The following is an 18393-nucleotide window of genomic DNA, read 5'->3' as shown; positions in this document are numbered from 1 at the left end:
TTATAAAAGCTTCCTGTCCGCTATTATTTTGGTTTGCATTTGTTTCTCATTCTACACAGTACTATACCTGGTAGATTTTTAGTGAAAAAATAATTTAGAGAGCAGAAGATGTCCACAAGATGAGTCTCTATGTTGCCTCAGGTTTAGCTTGAACGTCACCATTTAGAGAGGCCTTTGAGGCCTACCACCTCTGTTGAACAGCCTATACATAATTTTTAAAAAATAAAAATGAGGGGTTGGGGTTTTAGCTCAGTGGTAGAGCGCTTGCCTAGCAAGTGCAAGGCCCTGGGTTCAGTCCCCAGATCCGAAAAAAATAAAAAATAAAAATGAAATTGGTCATGATAGCACATACCTTTAATTCTAGCTCTGGAGGGAGAGGGAAGCAGTAACGTCTGCCTGGTCAACAGAACAAGTTCCAGGACATGCAGGGCTACACAGAGGAACCCTGTCTCAAGAAATTTTTGTTTAAATTTAATAAAAATGAAATTTTTTAGAAAGATAAGTTTGGAGATGCATAGGACTAAAGTAGCAAAGAATTTGTATTAGAATAATAACACAATTCAAGGGGGATTGACAACATATTGTCTTCAGACTTAACAGAGCAGATGGGAGAGTAAGGAAGTGGAAGAAGCCAAAACGTTTGGATCTTGTTGGACATAAGAGATGCATGCCATCATTAAACCCAGAAGAGGGGCAGGAAGAAAGAGCAGTCGGAGAAGAAACATTAATCTGATGGCTTTTTTTTCTTACAAGTGTTGCTGTTGCTGGAGAAGTAAGATGAACAGTTAAAAAGCTATCAAACCCTAAATAAGGGATTTGTAGGGCATGCAGATATTTTGTTTTGCAAAGATTGTGTGTGTGTGCGCGCACACCAGTGCCAGCAGAGGCTAGAGACGTTGGGTTCCCCTGAAGCTGGAATTAACAGGTGTTTGTAAGCTGTCAGGTGCGGGTGTTGGGATTCAGACTCTTGGCGTGTGCTCCTAATCTCTTAACTGTTCCAGCCCTCTTGAAGGTAGTTTTTTCAAAGTCTTGCTATTACTAAGAAAGAGAAGAGACTGTAGAGAATGAGAAAGAGCAGAAAGGAAATATTTGGGAGTATCTCAGAGGGTTTGGACAATTTCCACAAGGTTTGGTTTAGTGAATATTATATATTTGTTAGGTCTGTAGATTTAAATAGTTGTTATTGAATGAATTACCTAATAAATACATTTTTTAATCTAAAACATGTTTCCTGATTTTGTGGTCGTGGCTGTGCAAAGTTTTTACGTTTGCTTGGTACGTCCTCTGTCACCCTAAAAGCCAACCTGTCCCTCTTAGCTTAAGCTCAGATAGTTGACTGTGGGGCTCCTTCTTATTCACTGCATGACATTTATTTGAATGGAAAGAGGTAAGAGACATTATTTTCATCTTTCATTTGTTGCTGGAGCAAAATAATTCTTGAAGCCCTCCCTGCTTTACATAAAGAGCAGTAGCTATTGTCAAAAACATGTTTCTCCCTCTCCTGGTTTGGAGTATTTCTGAGTATTATTGACCAGAAATTATTGACCAAAATAAATTTATTTTCATGTTCATGTTAGGTTACTTTGTATGGTGAATTGAGAGCACTAAAGAAATAGCAGTAATTTCACATTTTAATTATTGTACTTTGATCATTTGTAGGCGAAACCTAACCAAGTTATCCCTGATCTTCAGCCACATGCTGGCAGAACTGAAAGGCATCTTTCCAAGCGGACTCTTCCAAGGAGACACTTTTCGGATCACTAAAGCAGACGCTGCAGAGTTCTGGAGAAAAGCTTTTGGGGAAAAGTAAGTCTGTGGATGATGATATTCTAGGAGATAGTCATTCAGAGCTTTAAATTAGGAACTATTGGAAACACAGTGGGTCAGCTGGACAGCTCAGCAGGTAAACTGCACAAACCTCACATCTGAGGTTGATCCCCGGAGCCCGTGTAAAGACGGAAGGAGAGAGCTGACTCCACACAGTTGGCTCTGATAAGTGCATGTGCACCGTGGCACTTGCAGTCTGCCCTCACACATAAATACACACTACAACAGCACCAATATCTTTTTTAATTATTATTTTTGTATTATTATTGGTTGTTATTATTCAAGACAGGGTTTCTCTGTGTAACAGCTCAGGCTGTCTCAACTGGATTTATAGACCAGGCTGGCCTCGAACTCACAGAAATTCAACTCTGCTCTCAAATGCTAGGATTAAAGGCATGCACCACCACACCCAGTTAATATATAAATGAATGAATGCATGCATGCATGCCAGGGATGGTGGTGCATGACTGTGATCCCTGTATTTGGGAGGTGAAGGTGGGAAGATAAGGATTAACCAACCTCAGCAACATGAGACCCCCCTCCCAGAAAATACATAAATAAAAAAATTTAAAACACAGGAAAGCTTCTAGGCGGTGGTGTGCACACCTTTAACCTCAGCACTCAGGATGTGGAAGCAGTCTACAGAGTGAGGTCCAGGACAGCCAGGCTACACAGTCTCAGAAAACCGTAAGAACAAAGCAGAGAGTGGCCAGCCGTTGGAGAAGGTGTGTAGTGTTTGCTCCCTAGCTTTGCTAGGGACACTTGTTTGTTTGTCCTGTCTCTTTGAGCCAAAGTTTCTCTGTGTAGCCTTGACTTTCCTGGAACTTGCTCCGTAGACCAGTCTGGCTTTAAACTCAGAGACTTGCCTGCCTCTGCCTCCGGAGTGCAGAGATCAAAATGGGAGCTGCAATGTGTGTCACAGTGTGTCACACAGTATGCCCTCTTGTTCATACATCTTTCCTGGCAAGTGTTCATTGGTCTGGTTTGAGGCCTCCAGTCTCTGTTCCACTATTAACGCTGAGTACCGCTACTCCTCTCGGCTATCCTTGGCTGTCCTAGTGCTGCCCTCTGGTGTGGAGATCCTGCAGCTCTGGATAGACAGGAATGGGCCCCTTCACAGGCTCCAGCAGTTCATAGGTGGGGTGGATGTTGAGGTGGGCATCTCAAAGCCCCGAGCATGAGTGGTAGCTGAGTTGGTCGAGCCTTCAGCTTCCCTGCACACATGTACAGCACTAGGGGCTAGCTCCTTCAGTGATGCAGCCAGGGGCGAGGGTCAGGGCCAGCTCTACTGAGCTACTCAGGTGACATACAGGGCCCACTTCCCTGAGTGCTGCAGTTGAGGAGTGGGGATGGGGGGCCAGCCTCTTCCAAACTTATGCCTAATTTTTAACTATTTGTATGTGTATTTATTTATACCCGTGAATGCAGGGTCCACAAAGGCCAGAAAAAGTGTCAGATTTCTTGGAGCTATAGTTACAAGTGGTTGGTTGTGAGTTGCTAGATGTGGTTGCCATGAATTGAACTTGAACTTGTGTCTTAGGGAAGAGTAGTAGCTGATATTAACACTGAACAACCTCTCTGACCCTAAATTTTCAAATTATTTGCTATTGCAAACAGTGAGCATTGTCATAATTTTTTTTTCTTTTTTTTTTTTTTTTTTTTTTTTTTTGGTTCTTTTTTTCGGAGCTGGGGACCGAACCCAGGGCCTTGCGCTTCCTAGGTAAGCGCTCTGCCACTGAGCTAAATCCCCAGCCCCGTCATAATTATTTTTGTAAGCTAGATTCTCTTCTTAATTACATAGCTAAGAATGTTACTGGTAAGTTTTCAGTTTTGCCTACTCCCCCCTATGCCCCCCCACTAAGTATTGCCTAATTGCTTTGTATACATTTATATCCCTCGTTTTTGTTGTTTTGCAAGACAGGGTTTCTCTGTGTGTAGTCCTGGCTTGTCCTGGAACTTGCTCTGTAGATGGGGCTGGCCTGGAACTCAGATTTGCCTGCTTCTGCCTCCCTAGTGCTGGTAAGAGTTGGTAATGGTTTTGTACAGCACTTGCCTAGAATTCAGGCCCTGAGTTCAGTCTCTAGCAATTAAAAAAAAAAATGCTACTAATAAAAACAAGTTAATGCTTAGCAAGGCATGGTAGTTCACACCTATAATTCCAACACCTGAGAAGCAGAGACAGGAGGATGTTTGAGACCAGGCAGTAACGCAAAATTTCCTGACCAGCTTTCCCCCCCCAAAACATAAACAAACACAAATCCCACTAATGTTTGAGCTAAAATTATGGATTATACTGCTTGTCTCACGCATAAGGCCCTGGTTCAATTCCTAGCACCACAAAAATAAAATTAAAAGTCTATTATACAAAATAAGGAGTGATGTGGTTTTCAAAGCTCAGTTAAAGCGAGGTAGGATGGCACACCTTATCTAACACTTGGGAGGTAGGAACAGGTGGATCTTTCTGACTTCCAGGCTAGCCCAGTCCACATAGAAAGTCCTCTTCTAAGAAAAATTTAGTGTAGTGGTCTGCACCTTTCCTCTCAGCATGTTGAAACTGAGGAGGATGGCAAGTTAAGACTGACTAGGTCTCCATGGTAAAACCGTGTCAAAATAAGGTATGACCTCATCTTCGTCTATGCTTCTAGGGTAGAACAAATGCTGTAGGAAGATGAGAAAGGGATCAATATGTGATATTTTTGGCCAGAGAATTGTATAAAGCCATCTCTGTTACTCATTAGGAAGTTAACAAACACCCTTTACTTCCTTCTTTCTGTTCTTAGTCTAAATATAACTTGGCTTCTGTGAAAGAATTGCTGTTACTATTGGGAGCTTAATGTGTCTTACTTACTGTTATTTAATGATAGTAGTGTCTGCAGTTGCCTGTTCTCACCGTGTCTTCTCACCCATCCCTCCCAGGACGATAGTCCCTTGGAAGAGCTTTCGACAGGCCCTGCATGAAGTGCATCCCATCAGTTCTGGGCTGGAGGCCATGGCTTTGAAGTCCACTATTGATCTGACCTGCAATGATTATATTTCTGTTTTTGAATTTGATATTTTTACACGGCTGTTTCAGGTATGATTCTAAAGTCATTGACTAACCTGCTGCTATTTTTCTGAGGAGAAAGCTCTTTTTAAAAAAAGATAAAAGGGTTGGGGATTTAGCTCAGTGGTAGAGCACTTGCCTAGCAAGCAGAAGGCCCTGGGTTCGGTCCTCAGCTCCGGAGGGGGAAAAAAAAAAGATAAAAGTTTTGTATATGGTGGCCTGCAATTAAAATCCTACCACCTAGGGAGTTGAAGCAGGAAGATTGCTGAGTTGAAGGCCAGCCTGGGCTATAGAGTGAGTTAGAGGCAAGATAACAGCACCTGCTGCTCTTTCAGAGGACCCTGGTTCAGTTCCCATGGTGACTGTAACTCTAATTCTAGGTGATACAATGCCCTGTTGTGGCCTATGGGCATCCTACATACATGTACTACGCATACATACTTGCAGGCAAAATACTCCTATACATACAATAAATTATATATATATAAAATATATATATATCATAACTCGCTAGACATGATGGCACATTTCCTATAATAGCAGTACATGGGAAGCTGAGGTAAGAGAATAAAAGGTCTTGGCTGGCCTGAACCACAAGGTAAGTTCCAAGCCTAGCCAGATGTGTGTGGGTGCGTGTACACACAGGCACGCACGCACAGTAAGATGTCTCAAACAAAACAGAATTTTAAATGGCTATATTTATTATCTTCTCGTGTCTTTTTGGTTGTTCTTGAATGTTCTTTCACGTTATTTTAATGTCACAGAACTGTCAGAAAGGGATATAGTTTATCCCTTTGGGGTAGGCAGATAGTAGCAGAAATAATAGTCTATTAAGAACAAGGAGGGCTTGGGGATTTAGCTCAGTGGTAGAGCGCTTGCCTAGGAAGCGCAAGGCCCTGGGTTTAGGTCCCCAGCTCCGGAAAAAAGAACCAAAAAAAAAGAACAAGGAAAGGGGGAGGAGAATTAGAGACCGCAGTTGGGATGTAATACATAAGAGAAAAATAAATAAAAAATGTAAAAAAAGATAAATGAAAATATAGATGATCAAAAGTTTAATGCTGGGCTGGAGAGATGGCTCAGTAGTTAAGAGCACTGACTGCTCTTCCAGTGGTCCTGAGTTCAGTTCCCAGCAACCACATGGTGGCTTACAGCCATCTGTAATCCGATCTGATGCCTTCTGGTGTGTCTGAAGACAGCTACAGTGTACTCACATATATAAAATAAAATAAATAAATCAAAAAAAGTTTAATGCCAATTAAGAGAAATCATCTCTACCTTGAATATTTAAATTTATGTACTGATCCTTTTTTTGAGGATCAAAATCCTTGAGAAGGTGCTATGTATTAAGAAGCCTGTGCCCATATTCTCCTGGATAAAACCCTTATGTAAACACAGATGTCATCCAATTTGAGAAATGCTTTTTAAAAAGAAGAAAAGAAAGACAGGGAAGGCATTCCCAAGAGTGGAAGTGAGCCTGAAAGCTGGGGAAGGTCCTGGGCTCAAAAGCCTATTTTAATACTTTTATTCCTTTGGTGTGTGTTTCCAACTTGTTTTTCCGTTGTTCAACTCTTTCTCTGTTTTGTTTTCTTTTTGGAAACAAAATCGTATGTAGCCCAGGATAGACTTGAACTTCTGATCCATCTGTTTCTGCCTCCAGAGTGTTGGTATTACGATATGTACCACCATACTTGGCTCTCTGTTCCATTCTAGATCATTAACCCTAAAATGCATTGATACTTCAATGTATGTATGTGTGTCAGCTTGAATAAACGTTCATTAAGGGTTTAATAATTGCATCTATAGACCCTATTCTGTTTTTCTGGGTCTTATCATTATCTGACCTTAATACTAGTTAGAGTTGCTGAGCAAATTGTTTTGTGTGTCATCTTCTCCCTATACAAGGCAGTTTGTATTCTTAACTCTCAAAGTTTCTACTCTCTCAAATAGATTTGTCTTCCCATAGGATAACAATAGACAATTGGGACAAGCCTGAATTTATAATGGAGAGTTGAGGTTTTTCTTTGTTTTTTATTGTTCTAAAGGATAGTAGTATGTCTGAGCCAAATGGTCTGTGATTGATGTTTTCTTTCTTTAGCCCTGGTCCTCTTTGCTCAGAAATTGGAACAGCCTTGCTGTAACTCACCCTGGCTACATGGCTTTCCTGACGTATGATGAAGTGAAAGCTCGGCTCCAGAAGTTCATCCACAAACCCGGCAGGTCAGTGCCTTGATGCAGAGGGGTTCGTTGTCCTGACTGACTCTCATGGCCCCTCTGATGTTGAAGCAACATCATCTTATTGGTTCCCGGTGGCCCAGATTTAGTGATAGATAGGATTGATGTCTGCCAGGGGGTTTGACTGAGTCACATCCTGTGATTTAGGAGATTTTTTTAAGCCCATTTAGAACGGGGCTGTGCTGGTTGTTAGGAGTCAGTGTGTAGGAGGTTGGAAGGCTGAAACAGGGAGATGGTTTGAGACCACCCTGAGATATGTCTATCCCTAAAAAAATAGAACACAGAGGGTTATGTCTTTTGCTTCTGTTCTGGAATCATTAGAGAGGTTGATGTTTTTTTTTTTTTTTTTTTTTTTTTAAAGATCTACCCATTTATTATATATAAGTACACTGTAGCTGTCTTCAGATACACCAGAAGAGGGCATCAGAACTCTTTACAGATGGTTGTGAGCCACCATGTGGTTGCTGGGAATTGAACCCATGACCTCTGGAAGAGCAGTCGGGTGCTCCCAACCGCTGAGCCATCTCTCCAGCCCGAGGTTGATGTTTTTTAAGGTTGGAGATTGAACTCAAGCCTGTAAGCATGCTGAGTATTCATTCTCCCCTAAGCTGTGGCCAGGCCCTTGAAAAGTTATTTAATCTCTTTTCAAGTTAGCGTACAAAGAAATGAGTTTCATTATTACATTTCCATTCATTGTTTTTTTTCATAGTCATCCTTTCCCCCCATGGGAGTTATTCTTAATGGTCTTTTTTGATTTTTGTCTCTATCTTGCCTTCTGTCGAATACCAGCATGTATATTGAAACTTCTGGTCATCTCTGTTCTCAGTTACATCTTTCGGCTGAGCTGTACTCGTTTGGGTCAGTGGGCTATTGGGTACGTTACAGCTGATGGGAACATCCTGCAGACAATCCCACACAATAAACCGCTCTTCCAAGCACTGATTGATGGCTTCAGGGAAGGCTTGTGAGTATCACTGCTTTCTGTCTCCTCAGAATCTAGGAACTGGAGGACTTCACTACCTCTTCGTTAATGGCTTCTGTTGCATGTTTCCTCTGGAGGCTGAAATGTTAGGAATATATTAACATCCCTCCTTGCTTTGGCCTTGAGAGTGAAGCAGCTTTGCTCGTTTAAGGGGGTTCTCTAAGTATGAGATTGGCTTTCTTTGTTGTTTAGTTATTACCACAAATAAACTTTACCTCTTTTTCCAAATAACTTAGTCTTAAAGCCAAATTAGAATTAAAAACTCTGCAAGGATCAGGACATTCTTCAGCTGCTTATTTAAGTAGTCAATAAGGGAGTAATTAGATGTTTCAATGGCAGCAGACCTTGATGGCCTTCAACCTAGTTTTAGTTTGGTTCAGCAGTTTTTCTTCAGGCCTTGGGCTTTTGTGATGCATGCTAATTTGTATGGCTACGTTCTCACTCCTAAACTATCATTCCTGTGGGGATTCAAATTCATTTTCAGTCAGTAAACACTGACGATACGGTTGTGGGTCAGAAAACGAGCTGTGTTCTAAAGTGACTAGGGAATTTGGTTTTCTATTATGTATCATCTCCACATTAACATTGGGGCAGGAAGACATGCCGCTCCTAATACTGGAATAGTTTGGTGCTAGAAACTACGTACGGATAGTCTCAGTGGCTTCATTTGCTTCCTGTTACAGCACTTGTAAATTGGTGTCTGCATAAAGTTGTTAGTCAAAAGCAAATGTGGGGGAGGGGGGATGGTGGCATGTGCCTAAAATCCCAGCACTCCAAGAACTGGGCTAAGGATTGTGAGTTTGAGGCCAGCCTAGGCTACATAACAAGGCCCACCCATAGTAATTGAAAACAATATTTATGACTCGTGGACATTTGTTGAAAATACAGGTTGGCAAACTATGACACATCTGCTAGTTTTAATATAACCTGCATGCCAAGGTGATAGTTACTTGGAGGTTTTGTTTTGATAGAGTCTCAATGCAGTTGGCCTAAAACTGAACCTGACTGGCCTCCAGCTCAGACACTTGCCTCCCTCTGCTTCCCAAGTGCTGGGATTAAAGGTGTGTGATTCCACACTGGCTTCTTGTTGTTGGTCTTTATGTGTTTGTCTGTGCCTGTATGCATGCCTAAATAGGCACCACTTGTATGCCTATTACCTGAGACCAGAAGAGGGCGTCAGAATCCTGGAACTAGAATTACAGTTGTAAGCCTCCATTTGGGTGCTAGGAATCAATCTTAGATCCTGTAGTGGCACAGACCTTTAATCCAGCACTCTGGAGCTAGGGTCTCTTGAGTTTGAGGCCAGCTTGATCTACACAGTAAGTTCCAGGACAGCCAGGGATATAGAGTGAGACCCTGTCTTAAAATAAAAACAAATCGCAACAACAAAAATACCCTAAAGTTCTCTGGAATAGGAGCCAGTGCTCTTAACCAAAGAGCTGTCCTTTCAGACCCTTGTTACTGGTTACTTTCTACTCCACATTTTTAAAATGTGGTAGCTCTCACTTGTCTGCTTTAGCTTGCACTGGTAAATTAGCCTAGTTGAAACCCCAAAGATGACCTATATTTGTCTCTTTAAAGCTATTTGTTTCCTGATGGAAGAAATCAAAATCCTGACCTGACAGGTTTATGTGAACCAACCCCTCAAGATCATATCAAAGTCACCCAGGTGAGTTTTGTTTTATAACTATGTATTGCTGGAGCCAAGCTTTTGGATATACTCACAGAACTCAATATATAATCTAAGTAATTGCAGCAGCTAAATTTTAAACCATTGACTAGTGAATGAGTGTGTGTGTGTGTGTGTGTGTGTGTGTGTGTGTGTGTGTGTGTGTGATTGTGTTGCATGTGCATGTGCATGTGCATGTGGAGACCCAAGGTCAACATTAGGTATCTGTTAACCACTCTTCATGCAGCTCTTTTGAAATGGGCTCTTTTACTGCTGAACCCGGAGCTGACTGATTGGCTTGGGTGGCTGGCCATCAAGCCTCTCGGATCCCTTTGTCCCCACCTCCAGCAATAGTGTTAGGGTTACTGACCCCAGGCCCTCATGCTTATACAACAGCAATGCTTCTCCTGTCTGTGCCATGTCTTAAGCACCTATTGTGGCATTTTTATTTGAGTAAATTGACTGTTTTTGGTTTTCCTGTTGCTAGCATTTTGTTGCTCGTTCAACACATTCTTTCTCATTTTTCTTTCACCAAAGGAACAATATGAACTATACTGTGAAATGGGCTCCACATTTCAACTATGTAAGATATGTGCTGAGAATGATAAGGATGTGAAGATTGAGCCCTGTGGACACCTCATGTGCACGTCCTGCCTCACATCGTGGCAGGTATGCCTATCCAAATGCGGCAATGTTTCCGTGTGATCATTCTGAGAATCAGTGTTATATAGAAAGGATGGGGTAAAGTTAGCCTTTTAAATCCCCTTCTCTTCTTGCTTTCTCCCATTTTGGTTTTTCAAGGTAGTGCCTCATTTAACCACTGCTGTCCTCTAAATCAGTTTCAGAAGATGACCTCAAATTCTTGTTCCTTCTGCTTTGATCTCCCAAACAATGGCGCTACCAGGTTGGGACACAGTGCCTGACTTTCCTCCTTTGCTCCATCTTTTTTAAAAGATTTATTTATTTATATTAGTGCTCTGTATAAGAGTCTTAAGAGGGCATAGGATTCCATTACAGATGGTTGTGAGCCACCATGCGGTTTCTGGGAATTGAACTCAGGACCTGTGGAAGAACAGTCAGTGTTCTTAACCACTGAACTATCTCTCCAGCCTCCTTTTCTAGCTCTTTTTCTGGGCACTGGGAATGACTCTAAGGCGTACTAACTGCGTACATTACCTCTAAGCTATATCCTCATGGATTGTACTTTAATCTCTGGTACCTGTATCTTCTAGTCGATAAAGTATGTTAAGCACTTTCAGTATCTGTCACTGTCACCTGCTTCTTCTGCAGGAATCAGAAGGTCAAGGCTGTCCTTTTTGCCGATGTGAAATCAAAGGTACTGAGCCCATCGTGGTGGATCCATTTGACCCCAGAGGCAGTGGCAGTCTATTAAGGCAAGGAGCGGAAGGTGCTCCTTCCCCAAATTATGATGATGATGATGATGAACGAGCTGATGATTCTCTCTTCATGATGAAGGAGTTGGCAGGTGCCAAGGTAAGGGGGCATTAGAGATCCAGCTTGGTGTTAGAGTGATGTCTTGTTCAGCATTTCTGTATTGTGATTAAAACATTGATGGAAAGCAAGGTGAGGAGGAAAGTGTTTTTATAGCTTGTAGTTCATCATCTAGGGGAGTCAGGGCAGGAACTCAAGGCAGTACCTGGAGACAGGAACAGAGGTCATAGAAGAGTGCTGCATACTGTCTTGCTTAGCCTACGTGTCTATGTGCGTGTGTATGTGCATGTGCACATCTGGTTCTCTATATGGCTTTGGCTATCCTGGAACACAAGTTGCATGGGCAAGGCTGGCCTGAAGTCACAGAGAGATCTGTCTGCTTTGTTGTCTTGAATGCTGAGGTTAAAGACATGTACACCATACCTGGCCTCAGCCTGTTTTTTGAACAGACCACCTGCCCGAGGGTGGCACTCACCCACCCACAAGGGGCTAGCGGCTTCCAAATGAACCAGCCAGCCAATCAGGTCATCCAGCCAATTAGTAAAATGCTCTACAGGCTTGCCTATAGGCCAGTTTTATGAAAGCCTTTTCCAGTTGAGGTTCCCTTCTCTCAGAGTCAAGTCAAAAACTAGCCAGCATAAGTGATTTCCTAGCATGTGTAAGACCCTAGGCATGATCCTTACCCTCGGATTAATTAATTTTTTGGCCATATCCTTAAAAAAAGCTGAATTTGGGGGGCTGGACATATGCTTACTTGCTGTTATTTCTGAGGGTAGAAACCTATAGGACTTTTATGGAATACTATTTTACAGTTTTTAATGAGGACTTAGAAAGCATGCATTACCCAGAAGCTTAGGTCCCTGTAGTGCGTCACATGGGACCAGGAATCTCAGATAAGACTCTCAGGGACCTAATAGCTTGCTTTCTTTTCTTTTTCTATTTTTAAAGATTTTATGTATGAGTGTTTACCTGTAAATATGTCTGTGCAACATGCATATGCCTAGTGCCCATGGGCATCAAAAGAGGGCATTAAATTTCCTAGCACTGGAATTGTGGATAATTGTGAGCTACCATGTGGGTGCTGGGAATTGAATCTGGGTCTCCTGTAAGAACAAGTGCTCTTCGCCACTGAGCTAGTAAGTCTCTAATGTAGTGCAGGTGAAATACTGTTTAGCACAGGAAGAGAGTGGATGTTGTTTCAAATGGTTGGGTATGTGTTTCTTAAATATGTGTATTTGAAAAGAACTAAAAAATGAGGCACTTGCCTTTAATCTCAGCACTCCAGAGGCAGAGGCAGTCCAGCATCGTCTACAGAGTGAGTTCCAGGACAGTCAAGGCTACACAGAGAAACTCTGGATCCATAGCTTTGTAGATTACAAAACAAAAATCTTCATTTATGTATTGCCACTTGGTTATGGTTATCCCTGGTGGTTTGAGAAGAATGGCTTCCATAAGATCATGCACTTGAGTACTTGCTCCCTGGTTGGTGAAAGGATTAGGAGGTGGTGTCTTGTTAGGGAGCTGTGTCTCTGGGTAGGCTTTGAGGTTTCAAAAGCCTACTATCATTTTCAGTTAGTTCTCTCTGCCTCCTGGTTGTGAGCACTCAGTTACTGCTTCAGCACCGTGGCTGCTGCCACGTTCCCTGCCTGCCATGATGGTCATAGACTCAAACCCTCTGGAACAGTGAGCCCCAAATTAAATGCTTCAATACTAAGGTATCATCCCACAGTTCATATAGTTCATGTAGTTTCTTTTTCTTTTTTTTTTTTTTTTTGGTTCTTTTTTTCGGAGCTGGGGACCGAACCTAGGGCCTTGCGCTTCCTAGGCAAGCGTTCTACCACTGAGCTAAATCCCCAACCCCGTTCATGTAGTTTCTTAAGGGATATATAGTCTCCATGCTTAAACATATTGGTGTATTGTGCAAGTCTGTCTGTGGGTTGGATTTGTAGCAGAACTGTGGGGTAAATGCTGTGGCATCTAAACTTTGTGAAAGCTGTGGTTATAAAGGGTGAGAGGCTGAGGCAGAAGGACACCGCCTCCTGCACACAGACACATACACATATTTAAAAATAAATTCAGGCCAACCTAGGCTACACGGAAAGGCTTTCTTTAAAAATGAAACCGGGAGGGTGTACATAAGAATTCCACAGAGATAGTAGTATTTCAATTTCATTTCTTCACTGAATAGCAGATAGGTAGTATTTCCTTATTATTTTATTCTTTGTAACTTTCAGTTTATTACTTTTAGAAGACATTAAAGTCACACCATAGAGGTGTATGAAAGCATGAGGTTGCCTGTTCTTCACACCCTGGCAACTGTTGGGGTGTGTGTGTGGTGGGGGTGTGTGTGTGTGTGTGCGCGCCTGTGTCTTCCTGAGCTGCACCTTGAATTGAACCTGAGTGGCACTTGACCTCTACCACTGAGTCCCATTATTGATTTGAGGTTTTGGTTTTTTCTTAAATATATTTCCGTTGTATAAAGTGATGGTTTGTTTTCGTCACAACCTAACTTTTTCTTGAAATAATTCTCTAGTTTTTTAGAGAAATAATGTCTAGTTGGCATCGTCCACTAACAAGTACGCAGTACTCTCAAGCATCTTCTCAGGAGACTGTGCTAGAAGACCACTGCTGTAAACATGCTGTATTGTAGTAGATCGTATATAACACGGTGTTGTGATATGTGCCTTCTCCATCTGGACTGTCACTCTGTAAACATCTGCTTTCCTGTCATCCTGAGGCTTTTCCCTTTCCTCTCGGGGGACATGATCAAATCTCTTCTGTTTATTATATCCTATGCAGTCTTCTTCCCTTTTTGAGGAAAGTATGTCCTTGAAATACCTTTCCAGGAGCCTGGTAAGATAGCTCAATGGTTAAAAGCATGCGCTACTCTCCTAGAAGACCGAAGTTTGATTCCCAGTGTCCATGTCAGAAACCTGTAACTCCAGTTCCTAGGGGGCCCAACTCCTGACCACTTTGTGGTCACCTGCATGCACACATAGATGCCTACACACAGACAAATATACACAGTGAAAACAGTAAAACCAATCTTAAAAAGCATCTCTATAGGGGTTGGGGATTTAGCTCAGCAGTAGAGCACTTGCCTAGGAAGCGCAAGGCCCTGGGTTTGATCCCCAGCTCCGGGGGAAAAAAAAAAAAAAAGCATCTCTATAGGGGTTGGGGATTTAGCTCAGTGGTAGAGCGCTTGCCTAGCAACTGCAAGGCCCTGGGTTCGGTCCCCAGCTCCAAAAAAAAAAAAAAAAAAAAAAAAGGAAAAAAAAGCATCTCTATAAAATACTGAAGGGGTAACCTTTTTGGGCCTTTGATATCTTAACATATTTTTATTCAGAACTTTGGTGTGCTGGCTAGATTTATGCCAGCTTGATAAAAACGGTAGTCATCGAAGAAACCTAGATCGAGAAAGTGCCTCAGTAGATCAGGCTATGGGCCAGCCTGTAGGGCATTTTCTTAGTGGTGATTGATGTGAGGGCCCAGGCCACTGTGAGTACCATCCTTGGGCTGGTGGTACTGGGTTCTACAGAGAGCAGGTTGAACATGCCTTGTGGAGCAAGTCAGTAAGCAGCTGTCCTCCACAGCCCCTACATCATCCACTCCTGACTCCAGGTTCCTGTCCTGTTTGAGTTCCTATCCTAACTTCTTTCAATGATGAGCAGTGATGTGAAATTAAAAGCTGAATAAACTCTTTTCTTCCCCAACTTTGGTTTTCCTGGTGTTTCTTCACAGTAATAGTACACCTTAACTAGGACAAGTGGCTAGTTCTTGGATTCTAGTTACAAATATTGAGCAGGGAGCTGGAGATGTGGGTCAGTGATTTAAGGACTCTTGGTGCTCTTCCTAAGGACCGGAGTTCAGTGCCCAGTGTCCTTGAGACTTACAACCACCTACACTGTAACTCTAGCTCAAAAGGGTCTGGTACCCTGCTCCGTTGTTTGTGGCCACCTGCACTCGGTTGGCATTCAGACAGGCAGACAGGAGCACACACAGACACACGCACGCACACACACACCCCCCACATAAAATGAAAAAAATTTTTTTCAGCTTCTCTCTAAGTCACAAGAGCTTCATGGACCTCTGAATCCTAGAGGCTTTGCTCTTTCGTGTTCGTGCTCTTCTTGCTGTGTACCATGGGGCTTCCTTTGCTTGCGCAGGGGCCGTGCTCATCTTCTCTGCATCGTTAGTATATGTGCTGTCAAAGCGAGCACGCTACTTCCTTTTCTTGTCCTTTATCCAGTTCTCATGTTTGCCTAGCCTTGGTTTCTGACAGAAGTGAAGGGTGTCACAGTGTTCAGCTCAAGAAGCTTATTAGTAAAAGTAGAACAAAAGAGACGCTGTAGATTGAAGGTCTTCAGAGGAAATAAGTGCTGGGGTAGACACTGACAGCATGAGAGTTAGCTTGGTGAATACTTAACTTTTTAGTCCCTAATGTTAAGCTGAATTTCCAGCTGAAGTGAGCCTGCTTTTTGAGTCTCTAGCCAGTCTGTCTTTGCCTCTTCAGAGTTTCTGTTGATATTAGGGTTTTCACTTATTATACTTTTTTTTTTACAGATAATATTTATCTTTTGTCCTTAAATCTATTATTATTTGTGTGTGTGTTTTGTGCATGATTGTGCGTGTGTGGGTGCCATGGCATTGCCATGGTGGTCAGAAGGTAGTTTTGTAGAGTCAGTTCTCTCCTTCCACCCTTACATGCATCCCAGGCCTCGGGCTCAGGTTAGCAGGCTTGCAGAGCAAGCACGTTTACCTAGCTTCCATCTTGACGGTATCCCTTTTTTTCCTCCAAAGATGAGGAGATAAGAGTTTTTTAGTAATTTTAAAAATTGTAAAGTGGGCTCTTTGTGGTAGGATTGCCTCTCTAAATGCATGTGCCTATAGTCTGCCTCTGTGGTTGAGAGTGCCTGCTTATGGTGATTACTGACATAGTTCAGGGTTTCAAAAATATCTGAGTCTTAAGAGATCTGTGGGACCCAGCACTATGTCACTTAGTGTCTGCTGTCTGTAACTTTAGGATTGGAAGATTCTCTTCCCTAAACAAGAGTAACCCATTAACATCTCATCGGTTCTAGGTGGAAAGGCCTTCCTCTCCATTCTCCATGGCCCCACAAGCTTCCCTTCCTCCAGTGCCACCAAGACTTGACCTTCTACAGCAGCGAGCACCTGTTCCTGCCAGCACCTCTGTTCTGGGGACTGCTTCCAAGGCAAAGCATTAACCATTTCTGCACTTTGCTGAGCCTCTGATGTGTATTAGTGGTTTTGATTGACTTGTTTCTGTCTTGTTTCCATAGGCTTCTTCTAGCTCCCTTCATAAGGACAAACCATTGCCAATACCTCCTACGCTTCGAGATCTTCCTCCACCACCCCCTCCAGACCGGCCTTACTCTGTTGGAACAGAAACAAGGCCTCAGAGACGCCCCCTGCCTTGTACTCCAGGCGACTGTCCATCTAGAGACAAACTGCCCCCTGTCCCCTCTAGCCGCCCAGGGGACTCATGGTTGTCTCGGCCAATCCCTAAAGTACCAGTAGCGACTCCAAACCCTGGTGATCCTTGGAATGGGAGAGAATTGACCAATCGGCACTCACTTCCATTCTCATTGCCCTCACAAATGGAACCCAGAGCAGATGTTCCAAGGCTTGGAAGCACATTTAGTCTGGATACCTCCACGGTGAGTCCTAAATTTTAAACCATTGAACCTAGTAGTATTTGTGGGTGGTGTTTTATGGTCCAAAGTGTTTTGTTAGGCTGGGCATGGTGGTATACACCTTCTTCCCAGCATCTCTGATATCAAGGCAGCCTGGTCTACAAAGTGAGTTCTAGGACAACCAGGGCTGCGGAGAAACTCTGACTTGGGGGGAAAAGTGTTTTGTTGGCATGGTTTTGATCTGTATTCTAGGCTATCCTCAAATTCTTGATCTTTTTGCCTCCACTTCCTAAGCGGAGATTACAAGTATGCACTACTGACCTGATTTTAGGTCAAAATTATTTGATAGGTTGATACAGAGTTCAGAGAGAGCATTAATTCCTGACTCATGAGAAGTGTGTAAACTAAGGGCTGATGAGAAGGCTCAGTGTAAGGACACTTCCATATCAGTTTGATCCCTGGAATGAGATGGAAAGAAGTGAATTTGGAAGGAGGTCTGTTTAAGGAAAACCCAAGAAGCCAGGTGCACACCTGTAATCCTGGTCTGTGGGAGGCAGAGGCAGGTGGATCTCTTGAGTACAAGACCAGCCTTGTGTATGTAAGGTCTAGTCCAGTTAGGGTTACTCAATTAAACTTGTCTCAGAAGGAGAGGGGGAGGGGAGGGAGAGGGAAGAGAGAGGAGGGAGCTGGGAAGAAGGAAAAAAGAGACACCCAAGCAGGTAGAGACACATGTTGATGAGGCAGATGTTGCAGGTGTTACTCTCTGGACCATGTAATAAAAGGAGAGAAGAGAATCCTGAAAGCTATCTTGTGATGTTTACACGTACATACACAAACTAAAGAAATGCCTTTTTTTTTTTTTTTTAAAGAGACAAGGGGCTAGACAGGTGGTTCAGCAGTTAAGAACACTTACTGCTCCTGCAGAGGACCTGAATTCAGTTTCCAGCACCCACATGGTGTTCTACAACTTCCTGTAACTCCAGTTCTTGGAGATCCAGTGCCCCTTTCTGACCTCTGAGGGGACAAGGCACACACATGGTACACATATGTACATGCAAGCAAAACAAAACAGTCATACACGTCACTAAAATCTTCAGAAAAAAATATATCACATAATGCACACACATACCCCACACCCCCATCACTGGTGCCAGCGATCAAGTGGGAGTGTTTTAGCCGAAGGGAATAGTAGGTTGAGTGGATTCTTTAGAGAGCATGAAAAGGATTCTCTAAGGCTTGGAAGCAGTCATTAGTATATGTGCTGCCGAAGCGAGCACGGAAGCAGTCATTAGATGAAAAAGACAAGCCCTTGTAAACTGATGGTTTGAACCTGGCTAACAGACACCAAATTTGGCGGGTGAATGGACAAGAAGTTGGAAGTCTAGGGAGGAATACAGGTAAAGACTGTAGTGGCCCTCAGATGGCCATTTGTCGATTCCACAGAAGAGATGAGGACATTTGAGTGGCACCCAGTGGCATAGCATCAAGGGAGAATAACTGTTTTGAGTTTAGGTATCAATTTTTTTTTTTCTTT

General features: G+C 42.9%; 1 protein-coding gene across 3 annotated transcripts in view; it reads left to right on the top strand.

Moving 5' to 3' along the window:
• Cbl (Cbl proto-oncogene) overlaps nt 1-18393 on the top strand; it is an 83412-nt gene that overhangs the window by 51463 nt on the left and 13556 nt on the right. For 2 of the 3 annotated variants that reach the window (NM_001419955.1, XM_039082332.2), the window contains exons 3-11: nt 1660-1806; nt 4744-4900; nt 6966-7087; nt 7929-8066; nt 9666-9753; nt 10291-10422; nt 11044-11247; nt 16287-16418; nt 16506-16883. In NM_001419955.1, the coding sequence (NP_001406884.1) occupies nt 1660-1806; nt 4744-4900; nt 6966-7087; nt 7929-8066; nt 9666-9753; nt 10291-10422; nt 11044-11247; nt 16287-16418; nt 16506-16883 (1498 nt within the window). The remainder of the gene's footprint in view (nt 1-1659; nt 1807-4743; nt 4901-6965; nt 7088-7928; nt 8067-9665; nt 9754-10290; nt 10423-11043; nt 11248-16286; nt 16419-16505; nt 16884-18393) is intronic. The other variant, XM_006242965.5, reaches the window with a different exon arrangement.

The sequence above is a fragment of the Rattus norvegicus genome, chromosome 8 (genome assembly GCF_036323735.1).
Source record: "Rattus norvegicus strain BN/NHsdMcwi chromosome 8, GRCr8, whole genome shotgun sequence".
Lineage (NCBI taxonomy): Eukaryota > Metazoa > Chordata > Mammalia > Rodentia > Muridae > Rattus > Rattus norvegicus.
This window is presented reverse-complemented; position numbering and strand designations above follow the sequence as displayed.